Raw genomic sequence first — 27,474 nt, forward strand, 5'->3', positions numbered from 1 at the left:
TTTACCAAAATAATGATTTGTAGTATATCCAGCTATGTACAGAGAAGATCCGTCTATAGCAGGTGAAGTGGTTGTAATATATTGTAGGTGAAACCATCATGAAGAATTTTTCATTTCATTTGTTGGCTGTATTGCTGAGTTAATCTTCAAAGTGCATATTGCTAAAAGGGGGAAGAACAATCGATCACTTAATTTCTAAATTTAAAAACTCTCATTGAAATGAATCCAACGAAACAGTCTAATGTTTAAATGAAGTGCCATGAGCAGTCTCCTGGCATCCCTCCCAACTGGCAAGGGGACCCCAGGCTTGTCTCCAGGAACATGCTCTGGCCTATCCCACTTTATTCAGATGCTAAAATATCAGGGTGAGCACAAACTTCAGTCTCAGGAAAAAGGTCATTCCGATTTAAGATTTAAACTAGAGCTGGAGTTTCTGCTATCAGTAAATTTACTGTAGAAATGCCTAGACTAAGGAAAATGTAAGTTGACTCCTTGCTCTTGGGCATGTTTAAATGACCCAGAGGCAAAACAGTTCTGTTTTTATAATATGGTGGCTGTGTGTGTGTGTTTCCACTTAATGGCCCTACCATGTCCCTGATACTCTAATAGTTCTCTCCTTGATTGAATTAACTTCCTTCTTTCTCTTCTCTTTGTTTTATCATTTTCTTTAATTCCAATTTTAGGTCAACAAATCGGCCTTTATAATAGCACTTACATCTACCAGTTTCCAGAGGAATATCTTGGCAGTCCCATCCACCAGCTAACTGGTCCTCTCCTCCCTAACCACTCCCCCACCATTCCTACTCCAGCCCCGGAGTACATCCCTACTAGCCCAGAGGACCATGCCGGTGGGCACAGCTTCCACCAGGTTGACCTACTGGGTCATTGACTGATCTGTCCCTTTTATTTTGAGCCATAGAGTAAGCTGGAAATACCTGTTTTAAAAAACAAAAAACAAAATATATATATATATATATTTTTTTTTTTTTTTTTTTTTTTGCGGTACGCGGGCCTCTCACTGCTGTGGCCTCTCCCGATGTGGAGCACAGGCTCCGGACGCGCAGGCTCAGCAGCCATGGCTCACGGGCCCAGCCGCTCCGCGGCATGTGGGATCCTCCCGGACCGGGGCACGAACCCGTGTTCCCTGCATCGGCAGGCGGACTCTCAACCACTGCGCCACCAGGGAAGCCCAAACCTATATATATTTTAAGTAGTTTTCTAATAAGCTTGTGAAGTAATTGCTCCACTGCCTATGACCAGCTTTAAACATCTTCCTGAGGTTGAGGAAACATGACAGCAGTGTATGAGAATAAAACTATTTGCTTTCTGTTCATTATCATTGTTCATCTTTTGAATAACTTCACAAATGTATTGTCTTTAACAAACAAGTGTCTTTAAACAAATAAGTTTGTCTACTAAAAGAAATCGAAAATTTAAAATACAGCATGCTGGGCTTCCCTGGTGGCGCAGTGGTTGAGAGTCCGCCTGCCGATGCAGGGGACACGGGTTCGTGTCCCGGTCCGGGAAGATCCCACATGCCGCGGAGCGGCTGGGCCCGTGAGCCATGGCCGCTGAGCCTGCGCGTCCGGAGCCTGTGCTCCGCAACGGGAGAGGCCACAACAGTGAGAGGCCCGCGTACCGCAAAAAAATTAATTAATTAATTAATTAATTTAATTAAATACAGCATGTCTTGAATAATCATTTTTTTAAAGAAAATATCCTCACGCTTAAGGTAATTGCAGTATTTTCGGTTTCAGAGATGTGTTAATCGGGCGTGTTTTGTCTTCAGTTTTGCTAGGAATTTTCAGAGACCCTGTTTTGAATGAAATAGAACTGGAAGAATTTTTAAGTTTCACTTTTAAATGATGCTCAGATTTTATTCCATTAGAAGTGCTCTTTTATGAGTGAGAATAGGAATCTGCATATGAAACTGTGCTCTCTGTGACTGGGGTATGTAGTGGGTGCTGGGGTTCTCTGTTAGTCCTGCCCTTCCAAATGAAAGCTTTCCTGCAGGACATGCCCTACCCCAAAGGGTGCTGCCTTGCTTAATTTTCTGCTCCCTCCCCGGGGACAGCCCCAATCCAATGGCTGTTGATGTGGGGAGTACAATGGCCTGGCCCCCTTGCCTCAATTCAGGGCACTCTAAGGGCCCCCCCAGCTCCAGAGCTCGCTGCAGAGGATGCTGAGGCCTCAGCTGCAACCACAGCACAATCCAACCTCGCCCTCTGCCTGGTCCACCTTCCCTCACTCCATCACTGGTGTTCCCAAGAGCACGCACAGTGAACGTCCTGTGTGCAAGTATCCATCTCAAATAGTCCCCAGGGTAATTTCAAGAGTGTATTGCCATTCTAGAGACCTTCTGAGGCAAGACTTTAAAACTTCTACTTGAAAATCTTGCCTTAGAGTTAGTTACCACACATGAAGCCAGAATCATTTGGAAACTTCTTTAATGCAAAAGCCCCAAATGTGCCTAGCACTCCCTTCCTACAAGCCTGAGCTCAACCTTTAGAATGATGACACTTACAGGTCACCTCTCCCCTTAACCAGGAAGGTTGAAATGTGTAGGCAAAATCAGTTGTGCCTTTCAGGAGGGTCACAGACTCCCACCCCAGAAAATTGCACAACCACACAAAATTCTGGGTACAGTTCCAGAAGGATAATAAAATCCCCCGTAAAACCCTCCATGGATCCCAATTTAAGACCTGTTGCTTTATAGTGAACATAACAAGAACTCATAGTCTCAAAGCTGTTGTCCCCAGCATAGGGAGTAGAGAAAATTTTTTTTTTTTTAGTATATATAAAAAGTCCTAATTTGTCTTTATATAATTCCATCAATAGGTTTTGAATAACCAAATATGAGAGTCAACTTACATTTTCCAGAGTCATATTTGTTGTGTTTGAACTTGTCTCTTGATACTTTTTCCTGGTACAGTAGACACTGACAAGGGTGATGACCAGCATCACAGCAAACACAGCAACAGTGGAAGACACGGCAATCACAATGGTGTCTCGAGTTGAGCCTCTCTTTTCACACCTTTCTCCCATGTACCACCAGTCTTCCCCTGACGGACACCTACATGTTCGGAACATGACTCAGAGTTATGAGTTGATATTTTAATCTGAAAATCTTCACCATCGAAGGTGTGAGTCAACACTCAGGTCATTGGCAGATAGAACTATTTGTCACCCATTCTGGACTAGAAGGGTTGGTTAGACTAGCACAGGCAGGGCCAACGGAAAGGAGCAATGGAATTACTCCTAATCTGGGACTTAACACAGCAGCTCCCAGCTGGGAAAGGAAGGTAGCATAGGTACTGGAGAAAATTTAGTTCTCGGTGTCCCAGTCCCTCCACATCCCAGCTATGACCGTGGCCAAGCTCTTCTTAGAATTTAGGTATCTACATCTAGGAAACGAGGACAGTCACAGTAACCACACCAGACCGTTGTGAGGACCTAATAAGATGTGTAACTCATGAGGACTGTTTCAGGCAATTAGAATAACGTGCTACCTTTGCATAAATAATTCTGTCGTTCTGCTGGCAACACAAAGTCCCAAATGGAGAGCAAAAGATAAATATCTTATGAACGGTTTTGAGATGAGAATCAACTGATTTCATTCATATGAAATATCATATGAATCCTACATTGTGGGAATGAAAAAATATGTAACAAAAGAATGGGTAGATTGTATCCTTACCTGCACTCAGCTTTGCCATGATGGAGAATGCAAATGCCATCATTCTCACATTTAAAGTTTGTGCAAAGGTCATTGACGCCCAAGGTCGGGATTGGCTCATTTTGTGTAGTATTAAGGTGGGATATGTCTAAGGAGGGTGAGAGGAGAGCATGGAGGGAAATCAGTTGGGGGTTTAACAAGCATTTGATCTTTAAGTTTCAAAATAAAATGTTCAGGCTTCAGGTTTGTGAGAAATTCAGGTACTCTTGAAGCACCATTCAGTAACGTTTATAGGCAGTGAAAAAATAAACAGGCAGGCTGAAATCTAGAAACAAAGGGAAGCTGAACCAGCCTGCGGGACTACAACTGAACACATGCTTGCCTGGGCCTTGGCATGGAAACAAACAGTATTCCTGGGAAATGTAATTATTGGCTGCCATGGCTGAGAAATTTTAGAAGACAATAGATTAATGCTATTACTGACAAGATATATGTGTGTGTGCACACATCTCTATATATGTATGTATACATATCTGAAAGAGACAATAAAGCCGGATCATTTCCACTCTAATTTTATGTGTTTCTGGTATATTTTTACTTCTGGAGTCCTAGAGTTAAATTCTAGGGTATAATGGCTATACTTCAGCTTATTTCTAAAGAAGTGTTCTGGACTAAAGCTTTCCACTATTGCTCCAGGCAGTGTTAATTAAGTTCTTTATCCTGGAACTGTCCCTGTTTTCATTTAAATTATTTTCATATTGTTAATGATTCATACTAAAAAAAATCTCACTCATGTCCATTCCCTCCCACGTTTCTAATATATCTAAACACGGAATCCAGAAAAACACAGTAAATAATCAACGACCACAAAAAAAAAGCAGCTTAGATAAAATGACTTTTATTGACATACCTTCCACTGTCAGGAGGATATAAACATCATCTCCTTTCATAAAATCTCTGCTTTTCAGCCTCTCATGGGTCATAAAGACACTGTATCCATAGCCCCTACCTCTTTGAAACTGAGTTCCATTAGGGAAAAAATCTTGTACTCCCACTTTGGAAGGCCTGTCCCAAAAATAGTTTCCATTACCTGAAAAAGCAATTTATATTAATGGATTGTGTTTAACATCATCATAGCTTTTGGTGTAGGAAAGCACAAGCAATGTGAAGCACAATTAGGACAGAGCTCAAAATAATTCAGTGATGCTATTGACCTGTAATGTATTCCCTGGCAAGTCACTGGAGTTTCTTCATTTAGACTGTCCTAAAGAAATGAGATGCCATGGCAGAGAGGAGCACATTCTGGAATATGAGTGGAGAGGTATCAAAAGCTTCCTGCATGGGGGTGTCACACTTCTACTGAACAAGCAGTGTAGAAACTCCGTTGCCCATTAGAATCATTCTTTAGTGGCCTTCTGAGTTACAGGTAGTCCTTTTAGCTGAGTTAAATCAATGTGTTACTGAGAGAGTTTTTAATATTAGCACTGAACAATTCACCTCAGTAATTGAATTATTCACCTAACAGAGTAAAGTCCTTCAGGAGTAGAAGACAGTGAGAAGCACTGCTTCTGGGAAAAGGTGGTGACCCACCTAAACTTGAGCCATTTTCAATATCATTCAGGGAGAAATGTTTTGGAAAAAGGTAAAGAAATTCTGAACATCAAATCCCCACACCTCTTTGTGAATACTATTTTTTTTCCTATCAGATTATATATATATATATTTTCCCCAAGCCACTCAGGTCCATTCTTTTCATATACAGAATTCAGATTTGGCAATAATATTCACCTTGCCACAATTCCATTTTTCGCTTTATTATGTTCCCAGAGGGCAAAGGATTATTACAATTAGAAATGTGATCATTGCTTTCTGGGTGCTCTTCTTTTTCAGACTAGAAAGAGGGGGGATGGTGTCACCATTGGCAAGTCCTCCAGAATTCTTTAATAAGAAGTTGCAATCCATTCCCATACCCTTCCCAACACTACGGAGCACCTACTCAACATCTTCGTTCTGATCAAAAACCACCCCCATTACAAAAGCTGAACTGTTTTTGACAATTCAGAGGCAAGACCAGGACAGCATGGGTTAGGAGAACTCAACATCTGAGAGCCTCGCCATACCAGGCCCTTCCACAAACTTCCCTACTTGATCTGTAGAGATACTTTTAACAAATGTGTGGGGTTTTTATTACTGTCCCAGTTTTACTTCTGAGGACACTGGTGTTCCAAGAGATTACCTGCTCAAGGTTACACAGCTAATGAGAAGCAAACCTTGGATTGAATCCAGGTGCGTCGGACTCTAAAACTAAAACACTCCTCGTACAACCCTGGGAATTCAGGTATTGTCATCAGTTTCCAAAAATATAGCCAATATCTTCTCAATTTGTTGGCATCTTTGCTGACAGTTCTGACAGTCTCCTGCCTGGGAGACTCTGTCCACAGCTGCTGAAGCTCTTCCCCTAAATATCTTCTGATCCTTAGATTTGGGGCTCAAAATTCCCTAGCTACCTGGCTATGCAGTCTTTCCTTCCCAAATCATCCATCCCTCCTAGAGCAGTGATTGTGTATTACCAATAAAAAAGATGAGTCACAAACCAGTGGTCATAAATGGGTCTGTAGTTATACTCCGCTTGTTGGACATACGCTGTCGAATGTCAGGATTTTGATCCAAGATGGTCATCGTGACTTGTTGCCAAGGACATGGCCACTCTAATTGATCATCATTGGCTCCAGAGATCAAGTGGAAATACATTCCTACATTAGGCAAACTACTTAGATTCAAGCGAATCTGAAAGGCATAGCCTTTAGAAGAATAAAATGAAGGACTGAAGACAGATCCGCTGGGGCTGCCAATGAGCTGTGTGAAATTCCTTATATGCCAGACATGATGAGGGCACTGTGTTTCTGAAAGATTGATGTCATCAATAGACAGGCCACCCCGTGAGACACCAGCGCCTCTGACGCCTCCAAATACCACTCTAAATTTATTGGTCACTTTCAGTGTTACGTGGTAAAGCTGCCAGCTCCCGATGGGTATATCTGCAAGAGAGACATTATTATTCCAAAGAGGACAAAGGACTATGAATCATGCGCAAATCGACATTAGAGTTCTAACCTTCATGGACAAAGGGTCTTTCTAGACCTACTGCTTCCTGCGGGTATGAGGTCTGGCTTTCTTACGCCTCCAGCTCAGGCCCAGTTACTTCAAGGCATTTCTGTGGGGATGGCGCAGCTCTCTGGAATATCTGGATGCTTATCTAGCTGATTCTTAGATAGAGCACCCTTTCCCAGAGATAGGTGAGCAAACGATAGCATCTAACTCATGAGAGCTCCATGCCCAACTTGCAAGTTACCTCCCATTCAGTTAGTTAAACAGACAAGCAAGCCCAATACTCTACACTTGTACCCCAGATTCCTGTGATACTCAGCCAAAGCCTCCTTTAATCTATTTATACTTTGATCGGAATACTTCCTTCACATGCAAAATTTTTAGTCAACTCTTTGGCAGTATTAAGTATGAATTCACCACACCCTAGAAAGCCCACATCTTGCAACTGACTCGATGTTACATATCTGATATTTGGTACCATCTCCTTTCTTCCCAGACTACACGTCCCCTCCACTATTACTCCTACCCCTAGCTAGCAGCACATTGTATGACATCTTGTCTTATTTTCTGATGTCACATACCCAAATAAGAAGCAGTCCATTTAAAAGTTCTCAGAAGCCTCCCAGGTAGAGAATAGCTCAGGAATTCATGTCAAACTAGTAGTTAACTCAATGCCTTCAAACTTAAATATATTGGCACTTAATGAGAAACATGTTGCTTGAAAATAAGTTAGAAAGATCCAAATTACAGAAAATGCTATTCTCCGTGGAAGGACCCCAGATTGAACAAAAACCTTTCATGAGAGCCTCCACTTCATTTTTACCAGTGCTTTCAGTTTAAATTCTGGACTCCTAAGCAGGTTTCTTAAGTACATTTTGTGCTATTATCTGTTAGTAATAACACCCACAGATTGCTAATATATGTGTAATCAACTACGTGTGTAATAATCTTATTTATAATCTTTTATATATGCACTCGATACATAAAATGTACATGTATAATGCGCGTATATATGTATATACATATACATATAGGAAAACATCATCTATGTTTCAGATTGTTTTTCACTGTTAAACAGGGGCAAAATGGCATGACATATGACATAATGTGGATCAGTTTTATAATAGGTTTTAGTCAATTCATTCAAACCAAGAGGTCACTGTGTGGAGCAGACAGTAATACAGCCGCCAGGCCACAGCCCTTCCCTTCCTCAGCGGACCTTCTGAACCATCTGCTTTAATATGTGATCAATGTGACCCACCTCCCGGACACATGATTAGAAGGAAGGGTGGCCGTCTAATCAGTGTTGCCCTCTCTCCACTCAGAATTGCTCCAGAAGATGCATTTAACTCAAGTCATAACAATTAGAATCCTTTGCTGGAATTTATTTTTCTAGGCTAGAAATTAGAGGAAGAGACCCTTCTCTAGTCTGATGGTACATTTGGTAAAATGTAAGCTGGGAAGTGAAACAGCCAAAGCACCAGTTTTACAGACAAAGCCCATCTGAGATAACAGGAAAGGTCCCCAACCATGTTCAGGGACAGGTCCCATCCTGCCTGAGGCCAGCTCCTCTCTTCTCCATTCTACAATATAGTTATGTTGAGCCAGTAACTCTTCACATTTTGCCTAAGCTAGTTTCCATTATATTTTTATTAGTTGCCAAGAACGGACTTCCCCAGCACCAGAGACTGATCTACAGTTTCTTAAGTGTCACATATTCTGTAGCACAGAAAGGACTCTCATTTTAGCTTCCCAACCACTGCATAAAACAAGTAGGACCAAGTTCTACATTGAAAAGTACTAAGTCCAAAAAAAAGTACTAAGTCCATAGCCCCTACCCTGTTGTAAGTGGTTTTGCATTAAGTAAAGGGTTAAGACTGACTCACTCTAAACCCAAGAATAAGAATCGTGATAGTGTACCTTTTATTTCTTCCACAAGGGTCAGAGTCCTGTTCACACTGGCCGCAGAATATTCCCTGATATAGATGTTCAGTTGGTCATATTCACTTCCACTGTTATATAAAAAAAATTGCAAGCACTGAAATCCTCGTTTAGGGTATAGTATTCTACTTCCCAGCATTGCTGTGGCCCCCTCATTTACAGAGCTCCTGTTGAAATGCATGAAGAAACCAGAACCTGTTAAAGAGGACAAAATGCAGAACTGAGAAAACAGATACCGGATACAGGAATGCGTGTCTCGCGGGCACTCTATTTCCACCTAGTTCCCACTGTATGCAGGGCACTGTTTTGAGCATTTAAATGCAGTTCTTGGAGCAGGCAGTCTATGAAGAAAAGCAACATTAGATCACTTTTTTCTTACTACACATGTTAGTTTTCAAAAATGGGAAAAAGTGTTACCTGTTTGGTTTAGCCTCTCTCTCTCTCTCTCTCCCTCTTTCTCTCTCTCTCTCCACCCGCCCCTTCCCTTCCTCCCTCCTACTGATCTATGTAGAACCACTATCCACTATTCAAATCTACATTTAAAAAATATTTTTAATTGAAATATGTTTGGCATGTACCATTGTGTAAATTTAAGGTACACAACATGTTCATTTGACACATTTATATATTGGCATCTGATTGTCATTGTAGCAATAATTAGCACTTCTATCACAATACATAATATCATTTCTTTTTGGTGGTGGGAATAATTAAGTCTAGTCTCAGCAAGTTTGATGATTATAATACAATAGTGTTGCCTATTTTCACTATGCTGTGCATTAGATCTCTAGGGCTTTTTACTAATTGTTACAAGTTTGTACCTTTAAACAACATCTGTCATGTCCCCACCAATCCCCCAAAAAAGAAAAAGGAAAAGCCCCTCCATGCTCTTAGAGATCTCTACCCCTTCCCAGGTCATCTGAGCTGTCAAGCAATGGCCCTGGGTTCTGAAGGCTAGTTTTACATATTTGCTGCCAGAAATGAGAAAATAAATTAAAATGTGGTGCTTGTAGCCAAATAAATGACTATTTGATTCAAAACAAAATTTCAGTGGAAAAGAATACTCATCTGAGTAAAATTAAATAAATTGTACTTTCTACCTGCATTTAAAGTATTTTTGTAACAGGAACGTGTAATCACAACCAGCTGAAATTCTGAAACTGATTAATTCACAGCCTGGTGCTGTTCACTGAAGTTCTCTTGGATTCTTCAGGCTTCAAGAAAACAACCCCACTTCTCCAGAGAAAAGAGTCCTTTCGGGGAGGGGCAGCCCCTCTTGCTGTGGGCACATACTATGGGTAGAGGCTTCACAGAGCCCAGCGCTGACTCATGGGGAAAAAAAGCAAACTTGGACAGTAAAAAGCAAAGAAATTAACCATATCCTTATAAGGCACAGAACCAATTCCTGAGCAGCACGAGTGGGTTATCATTAATAATTCTAATAAAAATAAGAACTCAAATCCCAGTATTTCACAGCAAAGAAAGAGGCTAGAACCACTGAGAGTAAAAGCTGGAAGTATCTCACTCCTGTTACCTTTGCACCGGCCCATGTTGGAGTGATCACTCTCTGGCCCCTCGGGAACCTGGGAGACCCGTTGCCAGTCAGCACTATCTTCTGAACTTTGAATCATACCACACACATTTTCCAGTTCAAAATCGCACGACTCCATAAAGCTCAAGGAAGAGGCTACCAAAGCAAAAAGACAATTATTGACGCTCATATATAACATGATAATCTAAGTAGTAAAAACTGAGATTATCCTGAAGCACTAGGAATTCTAGGATGACATTAAAGGGGACTTGTCACTGATTCTGAGTGATGGTGGCTTCAAGATCTCTTGATATCTGCAAAACCAAGACAATCGACCAACTGTGTAGTTCTGTATAAGCTGCCTGCCCCAAGTCTTGTTTATCAGGTTAACTAATTATAGAAACCTGAGTCTACACTCCCCTAGTTATTCAGAGTAATAAACCACAACCTGGATTATTTGATCCCATTTATATTATGACTGCACACCTCATTTGGGCTGAAAAGAGTTTTGAATATCAAGTTGGTCCACATGTGCATTAGTAACAGGTTCAAAAACTTGAGTGGGTCATGCTCATGCTGCTATAGGACTCCGTTTGTTTTTATATCTAAAGCCCAGAACTTGTGAGAAGAAAAATGCTGCTTCCATGTTGTAGTCTGGTATCTGGGGGCTATTCTGTTTTGTTTTGTTTTCTTTCTTTCAGAATATCAAACTTCAACTATCAAACTATTATTATCAAACAATTATCTAACTATAATTTCAGAAAACCCAGCAATGCTTGGCAAAATGGCACAGAACAGAATGTTTTCCTACAGAGCAGAGAGGAGGAGAAGTCATTTCGAAGAACCTGTCACATACAGCAGTTATACAGTTGATTCAACTTTAAGATATCAGAGTCACTGAAATCCATTCGTTGGCCAATCACATCCATGAAGTCTGGGATTCTTGTCACAATTGTTGGTTCTGATCCATTCTGGAATGCAGTTTTACTATAGTGCATCACTGAGCTGTAATCATAGGGAACATTCAGGGAGTCTGTTTGTCGGTCATCATAGGATTCAAAATTGCTCTTTTTGCCTAAATGATAGATAAAAATCTTTAATTACTTGATGTTCACAAAATTTAGTTTATCTTACTCCAAACACTGTTAACTTAGAAATAAAGACTATAATAAACAGTGCAACCTTGGCTACAACCGACACTCTATGGTATTTCAAGAGTGTTTCATATATTCCTATCTTAGAATAGACTATTCAAACTTAGAATTGTGATACCAGCTGTCATGCTGAACTTATCTAAGGTTTCATTTCAGCTCAAAGTTGGACTTTAGCATTTGGCCTAAGGTTCTAAGAACTGCTAATGGAAAGAAGGATTCTAAAAAGTGTTGTTGAAACACTCAGGGTCATTGGCAATGAGGAGAGGTAGAGTATCCTCAGTGGATGGAGATGAAAATAAGAGGACTTTGGGAGGTGTGGTGGGGTAGGACCTGGGAATGATAACGTGGTCATCAGAAAGGATTGACGTCGTCAGTGATTTCTTAGTTATCTTAGTTATTCTTAGTTTCTGGAACACGTGTAGATGTATGTAAATAAATACATTTAGAGAAGATTCCTGACCGCTTAGCATCATACCAATGGGCCACTGACTGCAGTGTGAAATCGAATGATTTTGCGGACACAACAAGGTAGATTTGATCAACAAAGCATAAAGATGTGTTATCAAGTCGAGGCAGAAGTTTCTAACAGAAATAAGACATTGGAAATCTTAAAGAGTGAGGCCATAGATTAAAGCTCAACACTTCTCTTGTTCTAGAAATCTTTCAGTTGGCTTCAGTGCCTTCCCCCAGACTCTGGGTAGGGGTGAGGCCAGGGGCAGGTAATGTGATGTTAGAATTGTGATGTCAGGGGCCCTCAGCGCAAAGCAGCCCTCACTGGCCTCACTTGATAGCGATGCCATCCTTCCCCTCCCCCTCCCCCCCCCACACCCCCGCCATACCCTATGGAGGCACGATGGACAGGGAAACTAAGTGTCCCTGCAGAAAATGTGAGTTCTAGTCGGACAGGGTTATTAAAACCTTTCTGACTTTGAGCACAAAGTCACGAAAAGTTCAGGCTGTTGCAGTGTTTCCCAACATGGGCTCCAAAGAACAATAAATCCGGGAGATCAGCTCAGTGCTTTGTGACCACCTAGAGGGGTGGGACAGGGAGGGAGGGAGGGAAACGCAGGAGGGAGGAGATATGGGGATGTATGTATATGTATAGCTGATTCACTTTGTTATACAGCAGAAACTAGCACACCATTGTAAAGCAATTATACTCCAATAAAGATGTTAAAAAAATAAAAAATAAAAAAAATTTTAAGAAAAGAACAATAAATCCAAACACTCCACAAAAAGAAAAAAAAAAAAAGCATGATCAAGTCATTTTAGGAAATGCTCCTCTTGGAGATTTACAATTCATGTTAGTCTAGCAAAGACACTAAACAGTACAGCAGTGTAAATAACTCTAAGTTTAATTTCTTTTAACTTAGGATTTCCCAGATTAATTTTGGGAAATCAGATTCCTTTCCTCACAACCCCCCTGAACAAATTGTGCAATGGCACTACATAAAATAATCTTCGGGAAACACTGGTTTCTAAGATCACATCCAGCTCAAACTGGGGTTCTGGAATACTGTTCCCCAAAAACCTTCAGGCACTTCAGCTCCTATTGAATTACAGCCAAATCAAGTAAGATCAAAACATCAGAGTTTTCCCATTATTAATAGACAGCACCAATGGCAGAAGAGGGCACATGTTTAGAAATTCAGTATTTAACTTAAAAAACAATGTAAGAAAACAAGATAAATGTACCTGAAATAATTCTGTCCCAAATTATGCTGACATAGTCATCCCGATCAGACCGAGACTGTTCATGCCAGAATCCCAGTGCGTGGAGAAACTCATGTTGCACTGTTGCTATTCTGTCACAGCCCTTTCCGATGGAGAGTTCTTGCTTCCCAATGCGCCTATTTCCCACTGAAGACCAGCAGCTTACAGGAGGGTTTACAGAAGGGGGAGAGGGTTTTATATTGATGCAGGTGGAGGTCCTAAGGCAAAATCCCTAATGCCTAATGCACTTAGGTACCCACCTAGATCCTTCACTTATGTTTGGACACCATGTATTTCTCTCAAAACCCCAGTGCAGTATGAAAAGCCTTCCAGACCAGATGACCTTTGGGGAACTTGGGCTGTGACACCAAATGTTTAAAAAGGACTGAGTCATCCTCCAGGCAGCCAAGTCCTGATCTTTTCTGGCAATTTCAAAATTTTTCAGATGGTCCTTGAATAAGGGTTTTATAGGTATAGCAACCATTCAGAACTGCTAACCTTGAGTCAAATAACTATCACCTTCTTAACTGAAGTAGTAAGAGTTCTTAGGTTAAAATAAATTTAAATATACATGTGCACATGCATACAGATGGGTTTTACTTGAAGGCAGAAATAAGGAGTATAGAAACGACAAACAGGTTGAAGTTCACAGAGTCATAGGGTGGATGGCATGCGATCCCACCTTCCTTGTCTTAACGTTGGCAGTCTGGTTGCATGTATGAAAATATTCTTTTATGGCTAAAGAAAACAGATCCAGCAAACAGCAATGGAAGCCCCCGACCCCCCCCCTCCAAGGTTAGGGTCGAGGGCAACTGCTGTGATGTAATGCCCCAGCCATAACAGTTCTCATCAGAGCACTTAGAAGACCAACTCTTCAACTTACCCACTGCCCTTGAACACTGATATATAGTTGGGTTCTCCAGACCAAGGCTTGAAGTCAATGCATGTTTTTAGGCGATAGCGTTCAAATGCATTGAGGATAACTCCCCTGGCATTCATTTCTGAAGGAAGAAAACAAACAAAAATAAACTTATTAAAATTACCACCATTGAACAGTTCACCATGGAAACAGGCCATGCAATATATTGTTTATCATGCGTTAGCCCCTCCATGAATATTTAGTGTTTTATTTTTTAAAAACTTAGTATACAGCACCAATCAAGTATCACATGCAATTAATTGGTTGTTCTTCAGGTAGCTTTTTTTCACCCCATATATATTTCCCTGGAGTCATTAGAGGTGCAAATAGCAAAAAAGGCATTTCCTTACCTCAGAGAACATATACATTGGTTCGCAGGCAACCAAAATGAACAATCACTGTCACATGCTTCATCTAAGAAGCTATAATATGTATTTAAAGCCTCACAGCAGAGTTTTTAATCTGAGGACCTTGAGATGAGAGGGACCATGAATATGTTGAAATAGTAGACAAAGAATTACGTCTATATCTATATATATCTATCTCTGCAAAGTGCATTTTCTGGGGAGAGCATTCATAAGATTCGCAAGTGAGTTCCGGGTCCAAAACACAAATAAGAACCATTGCTTTCAAGTTGAGTGATGCTAACAGGTTAGATAGAATCGAGCTCAAAGACGGCAGAGGTGTGAAAGCAGAAAAGACGTTCAGGAAAAGAAGCTCAGAGGGCAACCCGGAGGAAGGAGCTATATCAGGTGCATATGGAGAGACAGTCACAGCTGGGGTCAAGTACGGTGAAGTGAAGGATGGTGTCTGCCGGGAGGTGGGAGACAGTATGGCAGAGAAGATGGTGTGTGGACTTTGGAACAAGACACAGCTAAGTTCTCCCCTATCCTCACCACTTATTTTTTTTTTTTTTTTTTTTTTTTGCGGTACGCGGGCCTCTCACTGCTGTGGCCTCTCCCGTTGTGGAGCACAGGCTCGAGACGCGCAGGCTCAGCGGCCATGGCTCGCGGGCCCAGCCGCTCCACGGCATGTGGGATCTTCCCGGACCGGGGCACGAACCCGCGTCCCCTGCATCGGCAGGTGGACTCTCAACCACTGCGCCATCAGGGAAGCCCCACCACTTATTTTTGATGCATAATCTTTGCCAATTTAATTTACCCTTAGAGCTTTGGTATTATCATCAGATCATCTAAGTGGGAAATTAAAATCAGCTTCACAGGGATATTGTGAGGATAGCAGAGAAAGTAGAGGTGAAGTTCCAAGTACAGTAGTCTCCCTTTATCTGTAGTTTTGCTTTCTGCAGTTTCGGTTACCTGCAGTTAACCGAGATCCAAAAATATTAAATGGAAAACTCCAGAAATAAGCAATTCATAATTTTTAAGTTGCACGCCACTCTGAGAGCTTGATGAAACCTTGTGCCATGCCGCTCCATCCCACCAGGGACTCCCCAACCCTGGACATCCATTATCTGCTCCCAACACCCGATCATCAACATCACCATGGGTCAGTGACCCAGCATCACCCGAAGCAGAAGATCCTCCGCTGATGTGTCATCAGAAGGTCAATAGTAGCCTAACGTTACATCACAATGCCTGCGTCATTCGCCTCATTTCATCTCATGATGCAGGCATTTTATCATCTCACATCATCACAAGAAGGGTTAGTACAGTACAATAAGATATTTTGAGAGAGAGAGACCACATTCACTTAACTTTTATTACAGTGTATTATAATTGTTCTCTTTTCTTATTAGTTACTATCTCTTCCTGTGCCTAATTTATCAATTAAACTTTATCATAGGTATGTAGTATAGGAAAAAACATGCTATATATAGGATTTGGTACTACCCACAGCTTCAGGCATCCACTGGGGGTCTTGGAACATATGCCCCGAGCATAAGGGGGCTCTACTGTAAAGTGAGCATTTATCCAATGTTTATTTCCTTCCTACCTTCTTACATGTCCATTGCACAAATATTTAAAGACATTATTCAGAAAGCCTCTGTCTAGGTGAAAGTAAAGAACAAGATACATGTGGGACCTAAAATCCATGAATCTATAAGAGGCACTCAGAATTCAACCTTTTACAATATCACACAAATAATACATGTTCATTGTAAGTTAGAAAATATAAACAACAAGAAAGAAATTATAAAATCTTACCCAGAAATAATCAACCACATTTATCATACTTTTTTCTTATGAATACGTACATACATAATATACATATTTTTATAAAAAATAAAGTCACAGCCTACATAATATATTATAAACTATTTTTTCACTAAATAATATATCTTAAAATCTTCCTTCCTCAGTAAGTATTATTCTTTGGGGGTTTTTTGTTTTTTTTTTTTGCGGTACGCGGGCCTCTCACTGTTGTGGCCTCTCTCTTTGCGGAGCACCGGCTCCGGACGCGCAGGCTCAGCGGCCATGGCTCACGGGCCCAACCGCTCCGCGGCATGTGGGATCTTCCCGGACCGGGGCACGAACCCGTGTCCCCTGCATCGGCAGGCGGACTCTCAACCACTGCGCCACCAGGGAAGCCCAGTAAGTATTGTTTTTACCATTTTAATGGCCACATTATATGACGGTAAGATACATAACTAACTTCCTATTGTCAAATATTTAAATTGTTTCCAAATTTTCTGTATTGTAAGTATCACATTTGGGTCACTATTTCAGATCTATCACTTCCTTAAAGTAAGGCATGATGATACCAACCACCACATGACTTTTTGAACTGAACGTAAAAGGAGCTTGCTTGCCTTCGATTTTTATCAAAGCTTAATGAGGATAGTCTCTATCCTGCGTTGAATTGTTTGGAGACTCAAATAAGGGAAAAAATGTGAAAGTTTCGTAAAAAGTATAGCTTTCTACCAAGATAAGATCCTTATTTACCCTGTGCCTTTATTTACCAAGGGCTTTAATTCACTTTGCATCACAGATGCAGAAGAGCTCCACCAGGTATCCTGTTACCTAAATCCCCAGGCTCCGAAGAACAAGGCAGGTCCCAGACAAGCCTAGGAGTTAAGCAAGCAGCTGTTTAGAATTATCTTCTCCTTGTTAGCCCCTTCCTGCTCCTAGCACCTTGGTCTTCATTTCTATTCCCACCTTTTACCCCTTTCCTCCTCTCCCTACTTCCCCCACCACTCACTTCAAATCTGGCACTCAGGCAAGCAACTGTAACTCACTCACAGGAAGCTATACACCGTTGCTTCAAGTTTCACCCCTTTCAGGTGAGTTGCATCTTAACAGCCAGATAATACCTGAGGCTTAAGCTAAAAGACTAAAGCCCTACTGGCAGCATTTCATATGGAAAACAGTTTGGAGTTTTCTCAAAAGACTAAAAATAGAACTACCATATGACCCAGCAATTCCATTCCTAAGTATATATCCAAAAAAACCAAAAACACTAATTTGAAAAGATGCATGCACCCCAAATGTTCATAGCAGTACTATTGACAATTGCCAAGATATGGAAGCAACCTAAGTGTCCATCAACAGATGAATGGATAAAGAAGTGTGGTATATGTATATACACAATGGAGTACCACTCAGCCATAAAAAAGAATGAAATTTTGCCTTTTGTAGCAACATGGATGGACTTGGAGGGCATTATGCTAAGTGAAATAAGTCAAATACTGTATGATGTCACTTGTATGTGGAGTCTAAAAAGTAGGACAAACTAGTGAATATAACAAAAAAAGAAACAGACTTACAGATATAGAGAACTAGTGGTTACCAGTGGGGAGAGGGAAGGGGGGAGGGGTAATATAGGGGGAGGGGACTAAGAGGTACAAACTATTAGGTATAAAATAAGCTACAAGGATCTATTGTACAACATGGGGAATATAGCCAATATTTTATAATAAGCATAAATGTAGTATAACCCATAAAAATTGTGAAGCACTATATTGTACACCTGTAACATATAATATTGTACATCAACTATATTTCAATTTTAAAAAAGCAAAAAATTTTTAAAAAAGAAACAGGTACATAAAGCTCATAAGGTTAGGATAACTTTGGTTAAAATACATGGCAAAAATAGCCTAAGAGATACAGTCAAATTAAAGCTCACTGATCTTTCATGGAACACAGGAGAATAAAGTTTTTAAGCTATATATACATACATATATATGTGTATATATGTATGTATATGTATTATACACATACATATATATGATTTTGAAACAAAAGTATTTTAAATTTTTTAATCAAAAGATTAAAATCAAAAATAAATATTTAAATAAGGAGAGGTTGGTAAAAGGGTACAAACTTTCAACTGTAAAATAAATAAGATCTGAGAATCTAATGTAAAACATGGTGACTATAGTCGATAGTACTGTATTGCATAATGGAAATTTGCTAAGAGAGTAGAACATAAATGTTCTCACACACAAAAAAAGGAGAAATACGTGAGGTGATGGATGTGTTAGTTAACTCGATGTGGGAATCCTTTCACAATGTATACATATGTCCAATCACCACAGTTACAATTTAAGTATCTTATAATTTTATGTCAATTATACCTCAATAAAGCCGAAATTTTTAAAATTTTAATAAAATGTTTCAGATTTTCTCCAGTTCCAAAAGCCAATGAACATCATTCTCTCCTGATGTTACACAAGCTCTTTATAGCTTCTAATCCTATTAATTACTGTTGCTTTGGCTTTTTCTACTGTACTCTTGGTTTTTCATCTGTTTAATGGCCATTCTTCCCTTCTCAAAAATCTCTATCAGGGCTTCCCTGGTGGCTCAGTGGTTGAGAGTCCGCCTGCCGATGCAGGGGACACGGGTTCGTTCCCCGGTCCGGGAAGATCCCACATGCCGCGGGGCGGCTGGGCCCGTGAGACATGGCCGCTGAGCCTGTGTGTCCGGGGCCTGTGCTCCGCAATGGGAGAGGCCACAACAGTCAGAGGTCCACGTACCGCAAAAAAAAAAAAAAAAAAAAAATCTCTATCAGATCTCCCATCTATATCAATGCCAAAAAGTTGCTCTCCCAGGCTGAATTCCATTCTGTGCCATCTTCTTACACAATACAATCTTCCTGGGTCATCCAATAAGATCCATTATTTATGAAGTACTCATTATACGCAAGGCACTATGTGAGAATCTCATCCATATCCATAGCTTCAACCATCTCCTATACCCTTAATAACTCCCTGTTAGATTTCTCTATCTTGAATGACCAGATCAGACACCAAGCCATTATATGATATCTCCACCACAGTGAGCCTGATGCATTTCAAATTCTGCATGCCCAAAACCAATTTCCACCACATTTCTCTATCCTACCCTCTCCAAGACATATTCCCTATTCTTGTTAAAGGTGTTACCATCCACCCAGGTGTCTAAGACATAATCTTGGACACTAGCACTTCTTGCCCTAGACTCACCTTCTTCTTGATCTCTTGGAGCCAATCACCAAATCTAATTGTCTCCTAAGCCTCTCTTAAAATTATCCCCTCTTGTCTATCCTCGCTGAGAGAGTCTTGGTTCAGAAACTCTTTAATCTTTCCCTGAATTTCTTCAAGAATCTAACAGATCTTCTTACTCTCTTTCTGTCCCACTGATAATACATCTTCTGTACTGCAACCAGAGTGATAACAATCTCACTTCTGCATTAAAACCTTTAGCGGCTGCACATACCACTGGTATACACACCACGTTCTTTAACATGGGGAAGACTCAAGTCCTTCCCAATCTGAAGTCTGCCTATCTGTTCAACTTCATTATCTCCCCGCTCTCAACCTACTTCCCAGCAGGGGTTTTCTTCCTTTCCCCGTGCCTTTGCACATAGTGATCCATCTGCCTAGAGCGTGCTTCCCTTGCTATTAGAGGCTGCACTAGCCCCCATAGTTCCTTTCTATGAATTAGAAAGGGCCACCTCACTGTACACCAGAAACTAACACAATATTGTAAATCAAATATACTTGAAAGAAAGAAAGAAAGAAAGAAAGAAAGGGAGGGGCACCTCATCTGGGCAGATGTTGCAAGTGCTGGCTTGGCAGGTGGATGAATAGTACTTCATGCAAAGAAATGAATGCTCATGATGAATATAATGCAAACTTAATTTCAGTCCCACTTGTGCCCCCTCCCCAGGCACCTATGTGTGGTGTACAACTTGCACAAGCTTCATGGCAGCCCTACTGCATAGGGTCACCTGCTCCCTAATGCATATGCCTTTATATCTAGGTTGAGTTAAATGTCCTCCAGTGTGCTCCCATAACATTTTGAACATATCACTAATCATTACATTTACTGCCTTCTATTATAATTAGCTTTTGGTTTATCTGAATCTCTACTGAAATGTATGATATTTAAAGAAAAACCTCCCAAATAGCAGTTCCTAAACTGATGCTGGTCAAGGGTATCATTTTTACTAAATGGGGACCATGTTTAGAGCTTTCCATTACAATAAATTTCTAATATAGAATAGCTGTCCTTTCTTTTGGATTAGGCTCTTCTGACTTTTTAGTATTAAAACATTATTTATTTTATAAACAAAAAAGATGATAAAAGATGATAGTGGGTTCTTGTTGTTTAAGTTCCTCAATTGTCCAAATAAAATATTAGTAAAATAGTGACAGTTCCTAAAGTTTTGTTTGGTTGGTTGTTTCATGTTTCAAACTCATATGTAAAGTCTGAACATATATGAAACCACTGCTTTAAAATAAAGACTAGCTCCCTAAAATTTATGTCCCAAGCAACCAATACAGAGTAGGCTCTCCATAAATATTGGTTGAATTCATCCTTTATTGGTCAAAACTCAGCAAACATTTCAGACAAAATCATTTAGGTTCTGTTCATTTTTCATTTTGCTTATTTTTTTTAAAGTGTACTTAGCCACACAAAACAACAAAGAAAAAAACCCTTAAAGGCCATGTGAGTCTTCCCTTGGAAATACTGTCATCATATTCTGTCAGGAACATACATTAGTTGTGGGCACTCCAAAGTGCATACTAACCCAAGCTATCGTCTAGAACATATGGAATAGTATGAGGCCATCTATATCTTTCTCCAACGATGGAATTTCTTTCTTGTACCTGTCAAAATTAAGTGGGAAAGGATTCATTGAATGTATCAGTCAAACATTTATGAAACAATCAATAGTTAATCTAGAAATAAAGGAAGTTTTAAGCTTTCCCAGCCAGCCTAAACAAATTGCCAGGGTGTGTGCGTGCACGTACACATGTGTGTGTACACCTACTTTTATCATATTATAACAAAGGTTTAGGAGGAAATCACTAATTTCTGGGTTTTTTTTCTTTCTTTCTTTCTTTCTTTTTTATTTCTGGGTTTTTTAATAAGGAGAATGATAAGCATTAATATTTCCTTTAATCCTATCATTTCACTTCAATTATTCATATTTTTACATATCCTTGTAATAGCACAAGTTCGTGGGCCTGACGCATAGTGAGGCCAAACAATCTGAAACATCAGAGTTTGGAGCAGAGAAAGGTTTATTGCAGGGCCATGCAAGGAGATGGGTGGCTCAGGCCCCAAAAAACCCCGAGCTCCCCAAAGTGTTTCAGCAAAGCACTTTTAAAGGCCAGGTGAGGGAGGGTGGTTACAGGGTATGTGATCAGCTTATGCACAATTCTCTGATTGGCTGATGGGAAATCACTAATTTCTATCATTAATTTTGTTGATAAAGTTGAAGCAAAATCATGTAAATAATGATTGTTGGAAAACTGGACAATAAATATGGTAGATTCATAGACTAGTTTCTTTACTAGAGATTAAAAATATACAAGAAGGAAGTGATAGCAAAACCTCAATCATCTTGATCTCAGAATATCAGAAAAAAAATCACACATGAGCTGGACCAAAGTTTTCAAACAATTTTAAAGTACTTGAAATTTTTTTTTTCCTGGTCCATTCATCCTTCATCAAGTATTTTTTTTAACATCTTTATTGGAGTATAATTGCTTTAAAATAGTGTGTTAGTTTCTGCTTTAACAAAGCAGAATCAGCTATACATATAACAAAGTGAATCAGCTATACATATACATATATCCCCATATCTCCTCCCTCTTGTGTCTCCCTCCCAACTTTTATAATAGAAAGCTAATAATGTTTCATTAATGTATTCATCCAGCCAGCAAAATGAACACTGTTCAAGAGAACAGAGATCCATTGGTAACCAAACTACCAATGTCTCTACCTTCCTAGAGCTCTTTCTAGTAGAGGAGACAAACAGCATGTAAGAAAACAGTCTAAGGACTTCCCTGGTGGCACAGAGGATAAGACTGCACACTCCCAATGCAGGGGGACTGGGTTCGATCCCTGGTCAGGGAACTAGATCCCACCTGCATGCCACAACTAAGAGTTCACATGCCATGACTAAGAGTCCACACGCTGCAACTAACAAGCCAGTGAGCCACAGCTAAGGAGCTGGTGAGTCACAACTAAGGAGCCCACCTGCCACAACTAAGACCCCATGCAACCAAATAAATATATTTTTTAAGTTTAAACAGGATATATTTAATAGTAGCAGAGGAAATGAAAAAGGGAGATGTGGACAAGAATAAAGGGATTAGGGGAGTGTATTAGATAAAGAGGTCAGGACAGGACTCTTTGCAAGGATGACATTGAAGGTGAAATGAGAGTGATAAGAAAGAGCCAGTATTGAAAGGGGCTCTGGAAAGATCATTCCAGACAGAGGAAACAGTAGTTGTTCTGCTCTGAGGTAGGAATATGCTTGGTATATTTTGCATGTTTGAGGCCAGTGGCCTAAGGAGATGAGATCAAAGAAGAGAGGAGATGGGAGGAGAGATAGGCAGGAGTTAAATCATGCAAAGTCCTAAAGGCTGTGGGTAAATCTGGATATTATTCTAAATATGGTAGGAAGCCGTTGAGTTTCAAGCCAGGAAGCGAAATGGTGGTGTTGCTTATTTAAAAGTTCACTTTGCTGTAGGGGATAGGGGACAGGGACAGGGTGGAAAAGATTCTAGGAGGGCAACATTTGAAGCAGATAAATTAGGAGAAAAGTGGATTCTTTGGAGTATATATACTTTGGAGATAGAAATGATAGAACTTGCTGATGGAGTGGATGGTGGGGTGAGGGAAATGGAAGAAGCAAAGGTGACTCCTAGGTTTTTTACTTATTCAGTGGAGTGGGGAGAGGGAGTGGTGATTATTTTACTAAGAGGGAAAACTAGGGAGGAACAGCTTGTATGAGAAATCAGAGTTTAGTTGAGGACACATTATGTTTGAGGTATCTTGTAGACATTCCAATGGAACTGATGGATTAGTATTGGGATAGACAAGTCAGGAGCTCAGGGGAAGGAATGAACCAGAGTTATACATTGGGAGTCATCAGCACAGAGATGACAAGCCCTGGTACAGGGTAGGATCAAGGAGAGAAGAGCAGACCAAGGACTAAACCTCAGACACTGCAGCTCTGTTTCTTGAGTTGAAGTTCACAGTGGGGGTTGAGGAATGTTTAAGCTCCCTTAAACTACATGTAAGGTACCTGTGTTCATCTGTGTGCCATGATGGCTAGGTAAGAACCAGTACTCTTTTTTTTTTTTTTGCAGTACGTGGGCCTCTCACTGTTGTGGCCTCTCCTGTTGCGGAGCACAGGCTCCGGACGCGCAGGCTCAGCGGCCATGGCTCACGGGCCCAGCCACTCCGCAGCATGTGGGATCTTCCCAGACCGGGGCACGAACCCGTGTCCCCTGCATCGGCAGGCGGACTCTCAACCACTGAGCCACCAGGGAAGCCCCAGAACCAGTACTCTTTATGATAGTTTGGGAAGATCTTTATGTGGCAACTCTATTCTCAGCTGTCAGAGTAGGAGTCACAAAACCTTTCTCTTATGGTAAAAACCTGATTCATTGAATTTACAAATTCAGTTTAATTTTGCTTCAACTGGCTTTAATCAGTGAGGTTCTATTTAAAAATGAAAATATCATATTGTTCCCATAATGAAAATCAGTCAGATCAATAAGACCAAAGCATACCAGGTGAGTGACGGTGGGTTTAACCACACAGAAATCTGAGTAATGAATGATGAAGATACTATTATATGAATCCCTTAGAGTATAAAGTATTCATTGACTAAATGTGTCAACTATGATTCTACACCCTTAGAGATAGTTGGGCTTAACAAAGCCCATGTTGTCCCATCATTCTCAGATACTCTATTTTAGCTTGCAGTGGTTAATTGAAGGTCTTTCCTTGCATTGTTTCAACTCACCCCATCAAGTCTGATGTCTCCCTCAAAAAGATCCAGTCCCAAATCTAAGAGGGAAGGTAAAAATTTGTGTTAGCAAATTGGATTCAAACTCCCCACTTAATAAAGAATTAAAAAAAAATCCACAAACCTTCATTGATATCAAATATATCCTGGTCAATTCCACCATCTACATCTTTAACAAAAAGAATAAAAACACATTGAACATTGTGTTTATGAAAGAAGAAAATCTTTATCAATTACCAATTAGAAGTAAGCAAGGTTCTTTTGCCTCAGATAAGAGAGTACCAGGTTCTGATTCAACATACATTGATTCATTGATTGATTGATCGATTGATTGAGACCTCCCATGAGCCAGGCTTGGGGCTATGGGGCTTTTGCATATATACTCTTGTTTTACCCATGTCCCTTGTATGCCAAATAACTTCAGGAATAAGAAATTGGTCATTCCATATAATATTAAGCTTAATTTGAAAGACTAGATTAGATGACTAGATTAAATAGGAAGCAAATATTTAAATTTGGTCAAACCAGTACAATCTATCCATATATTTATATTCCTTGCTAATAGTGTACCTTGGAACTCTCAAGCAAAATTCCTAATTTATATTTGAATTATTCTTAAGTTGCAAAGGGGTAGATAATATGGCCAAGTCTCTAACTGTACAACTGAATAGGACAGACATCAGGTCCATTTGATTTGACACAAAATAACAAAAATAATAATAGTAGGCATTTTATGGGATGCCGATATGTCAGTCACTGTGTTTGGACTTTCTTATACCACCACTTATTTTTTTTTTTTGCTGAGTAGATGGAACGCCGGAGCAGAAACAATAAAACGTTCCTCAATAAGTCAAAAGAAGCCAGCGCTTGATCAAAGTTCAATGCAATTATGCAATAATGCATCTGCAATTATGCACTGTGCTTAGCATTAAATGTGTCCTAAGTTCTTCTGTTCTGTTGTTCTATTATTCACATAAACTTTTTTTACTATAACATAGGGCAAAACTCAAAATAGACTCACCAAAGATTTCTGGGGTTGGCTGGGAAACAAACACATACAAAAGATATATTATTATGATGCCCACGAAATAAATGGTCTCATTGATTCCAATTTATATCTAACCATTTCTGGGGTTTTCTTTTTTCCCTAATATTATGGATAACTTTCTGGAAAAATCCCAAGAGAACTAAATCAGAGTCTAAGATAACTTTTTGACCCAAGGGTCTTCTCATTTCATATAAAAAATGAAACAGCCTGTTGTATGGATTTGAAGGTGAAAGAAACAAGAAACCAACTTCACAGGTTGAAAAGAAGGCAGAACATAAGAGTCCTGCCCTCAATTAAGGGTTCACTTTAAACATGATTTAAAGTGAACATGATTCTAAAGAATTCATGGAGCTATGCTTGAAAAACCTAATAATTTATTCCCAATATTGAAATATTATTATAATTTTTCATGATCCTTTAAAAAGAAAATTTTATTGAAGACCTCATTAACCATGGTTTACTTTCACATTTCTCTCAAGACTCCACCTTCAAAGTCAATACCAAATACTCCAGAAAAAAAATCTATGGCTATACTTTGCAAGTGGGAAAAAAAAAAAAACTTCTGAAAACAGATTCGCTACAGGTGATGAAATGAAACCCAGACCACATACACAATGGCAAAAACTAAGTAAACCTGATATTTCTTAGTGAAGTCTAGTTTAAAAAGCTCATGGGACTGGTAGACAGTAGGTCTGGGTTTTATTCCTGCTTCTACCAACTAACAGCAAGTCAGTTCACCTTCCTGATACTCAGAATATCTGTATAATATGGTCAGTGCCTGCTTTGCCTGGGTATTATGATGGTTATATGATGTAATGTGAAAGAACTTGGTAAACTTTGTCATACAACTGTAAGGTACAATTTTATTTAAATACTTACCTGTAGATACTAGAATATAGATACTAGAATCAGTTGGGGTGTTTGACAAGCATGGGAATAACTGGTTGGATGATGACCATCCTTTTTGATATTAATTAGTGCCTTGATTGCCTCACATTTGGCCACACACAGGCACACACTCACAGAGGAATGCCAACACACCTCCTGAAAAAAGTCATCAAGTATTTGTTTATAATTACAGTTTTAATAAGTCTTCAATAGTATCTCCTGTTCTCACTGCTGTAGTTCTGTTCACAGAATATCAGCTCAACATAATAATTGTTATTTAAAAATCACAACTAAAGGTTCCCCCCCCAGTCACTTGAAACTTCATTTAAAACCTGATTATGAAAAAACAAAAAAAACACAAAAACGTGATTATGGTTACCAGGGGATAAGGGGGGGAGGGATAAATTGGGAGATTGGGATTGACATACACACATATACACATATCTATATAAGATAAATAACTAATAAGAACCTGCTGTATAGCACAGGGGACTTACTCAATACTCTGTAATGGCCTATATGGGAAAAGAATCTTAAAAATAAATAAATAAAGAGTGGCTCTCTATATATGTATAACTGATTCACTCTGCTGTACACCTGAAACTAACACAACATTGTAAATCAACTACACGCCGATAAAAATTAAAATAAATAAATAAAACAAACCTCAAGTTGGTTTGTGGTACCAACTACCTGTCACTGTAGAAAGATAGGTCTAACCTGATGAAGAAGCAGAAAAGAAATCCCATGCTACAAAACGTAAGTATTTGCTGTGCCTGTGACATTCATCATTCACTCCGTCATGTCTCACATTACTGTAACAGCAATATGTGTCACATTCCGCAGTAAAAATGGAATGATTTTCAAATTTCACATTTTCCATCTTATGAAAAGAAAACTTGTTACACAGCAATGAAACTGAAGATAAAACATAACTTTATGTCAGTGTCCCTGACTTTTCTTCTGGTGGGTCTTCTTCTCACTCCCAGTACCCTGCCTGTCCCTGCTCGCCAAAAAGAAACGTTTATTTCATTGACACTTTGAAATTCCTTAAAAAACAAAAAACGAACGAACAGGTTGTTCTTTAATAATCGGTATCAACTACCCCCAATTTTTCTAATTGTTTTCCATACATTGTTTTCTTACCAAGCCAAAAACCCGGAGGAGGGCAGCAAAGAAAAGAAATGAAGGCAGATACCAAGAATCCATGCTGTCACTTCCAGCTGAAAGTTGCAAACTATGAAATTCAGAGTAGCATTTACTTTTTAAAAGGCAAACATC

General features: G+C 39.7%; 1 protein-coding gene across 1 annotated transcript; it reads right to left on the reverse strand.

Moving 5' to 3' along the window:
• Positions 1-27,474, reverse strand: MEP1B (meprin A subunit beta). The gene is made up of 15 exons (XM_029230038.1): positions 27,340-27,474; positions 25,279-25,297; positions 24,382-24,426; positions 24,255-24,298; positions 21,018-21,096; positions 14,007-14,124; positions 13,106-13,284; positions 11,113-11,331; positions 10,260-10,412; positions 8,705-8,920; positions 6,271-6,714; positions 4,587-4,766; positions 3,698-3,824; positions 2,872-3,073; positions 1-161 (listed from the first exon to the last, which is right to left on the reverse strand). The coding sequence occupies exons 1-15, from the start codon at positions 27,400-27,402 to the stop codon at positions 147-149; spliced, it is 2,103 nt and encodes a 700-aa protein (XP_029085871.1). The 5' UTR covers positions 27,403-27,474; the 3' UTR covers positions 1-146.

This window comes from Monodon monoceros, unplaced genomic scaffold (genome assembly GCF_005190385.1).
Source record: "Monodon monoceros isolate NGI ecotype Baffin Bay Population unplaced genomic scaffold, NGI_Narwhal_1 Super_Scaffold_1, whole genome shotgun sequence".
Classification (NCBI taxonomy): Eukaryota; Metazoa; Chordata; class Mammalia; order Artiodactyla; family Monodontidae; genus Monodon; species Monodon monoceros.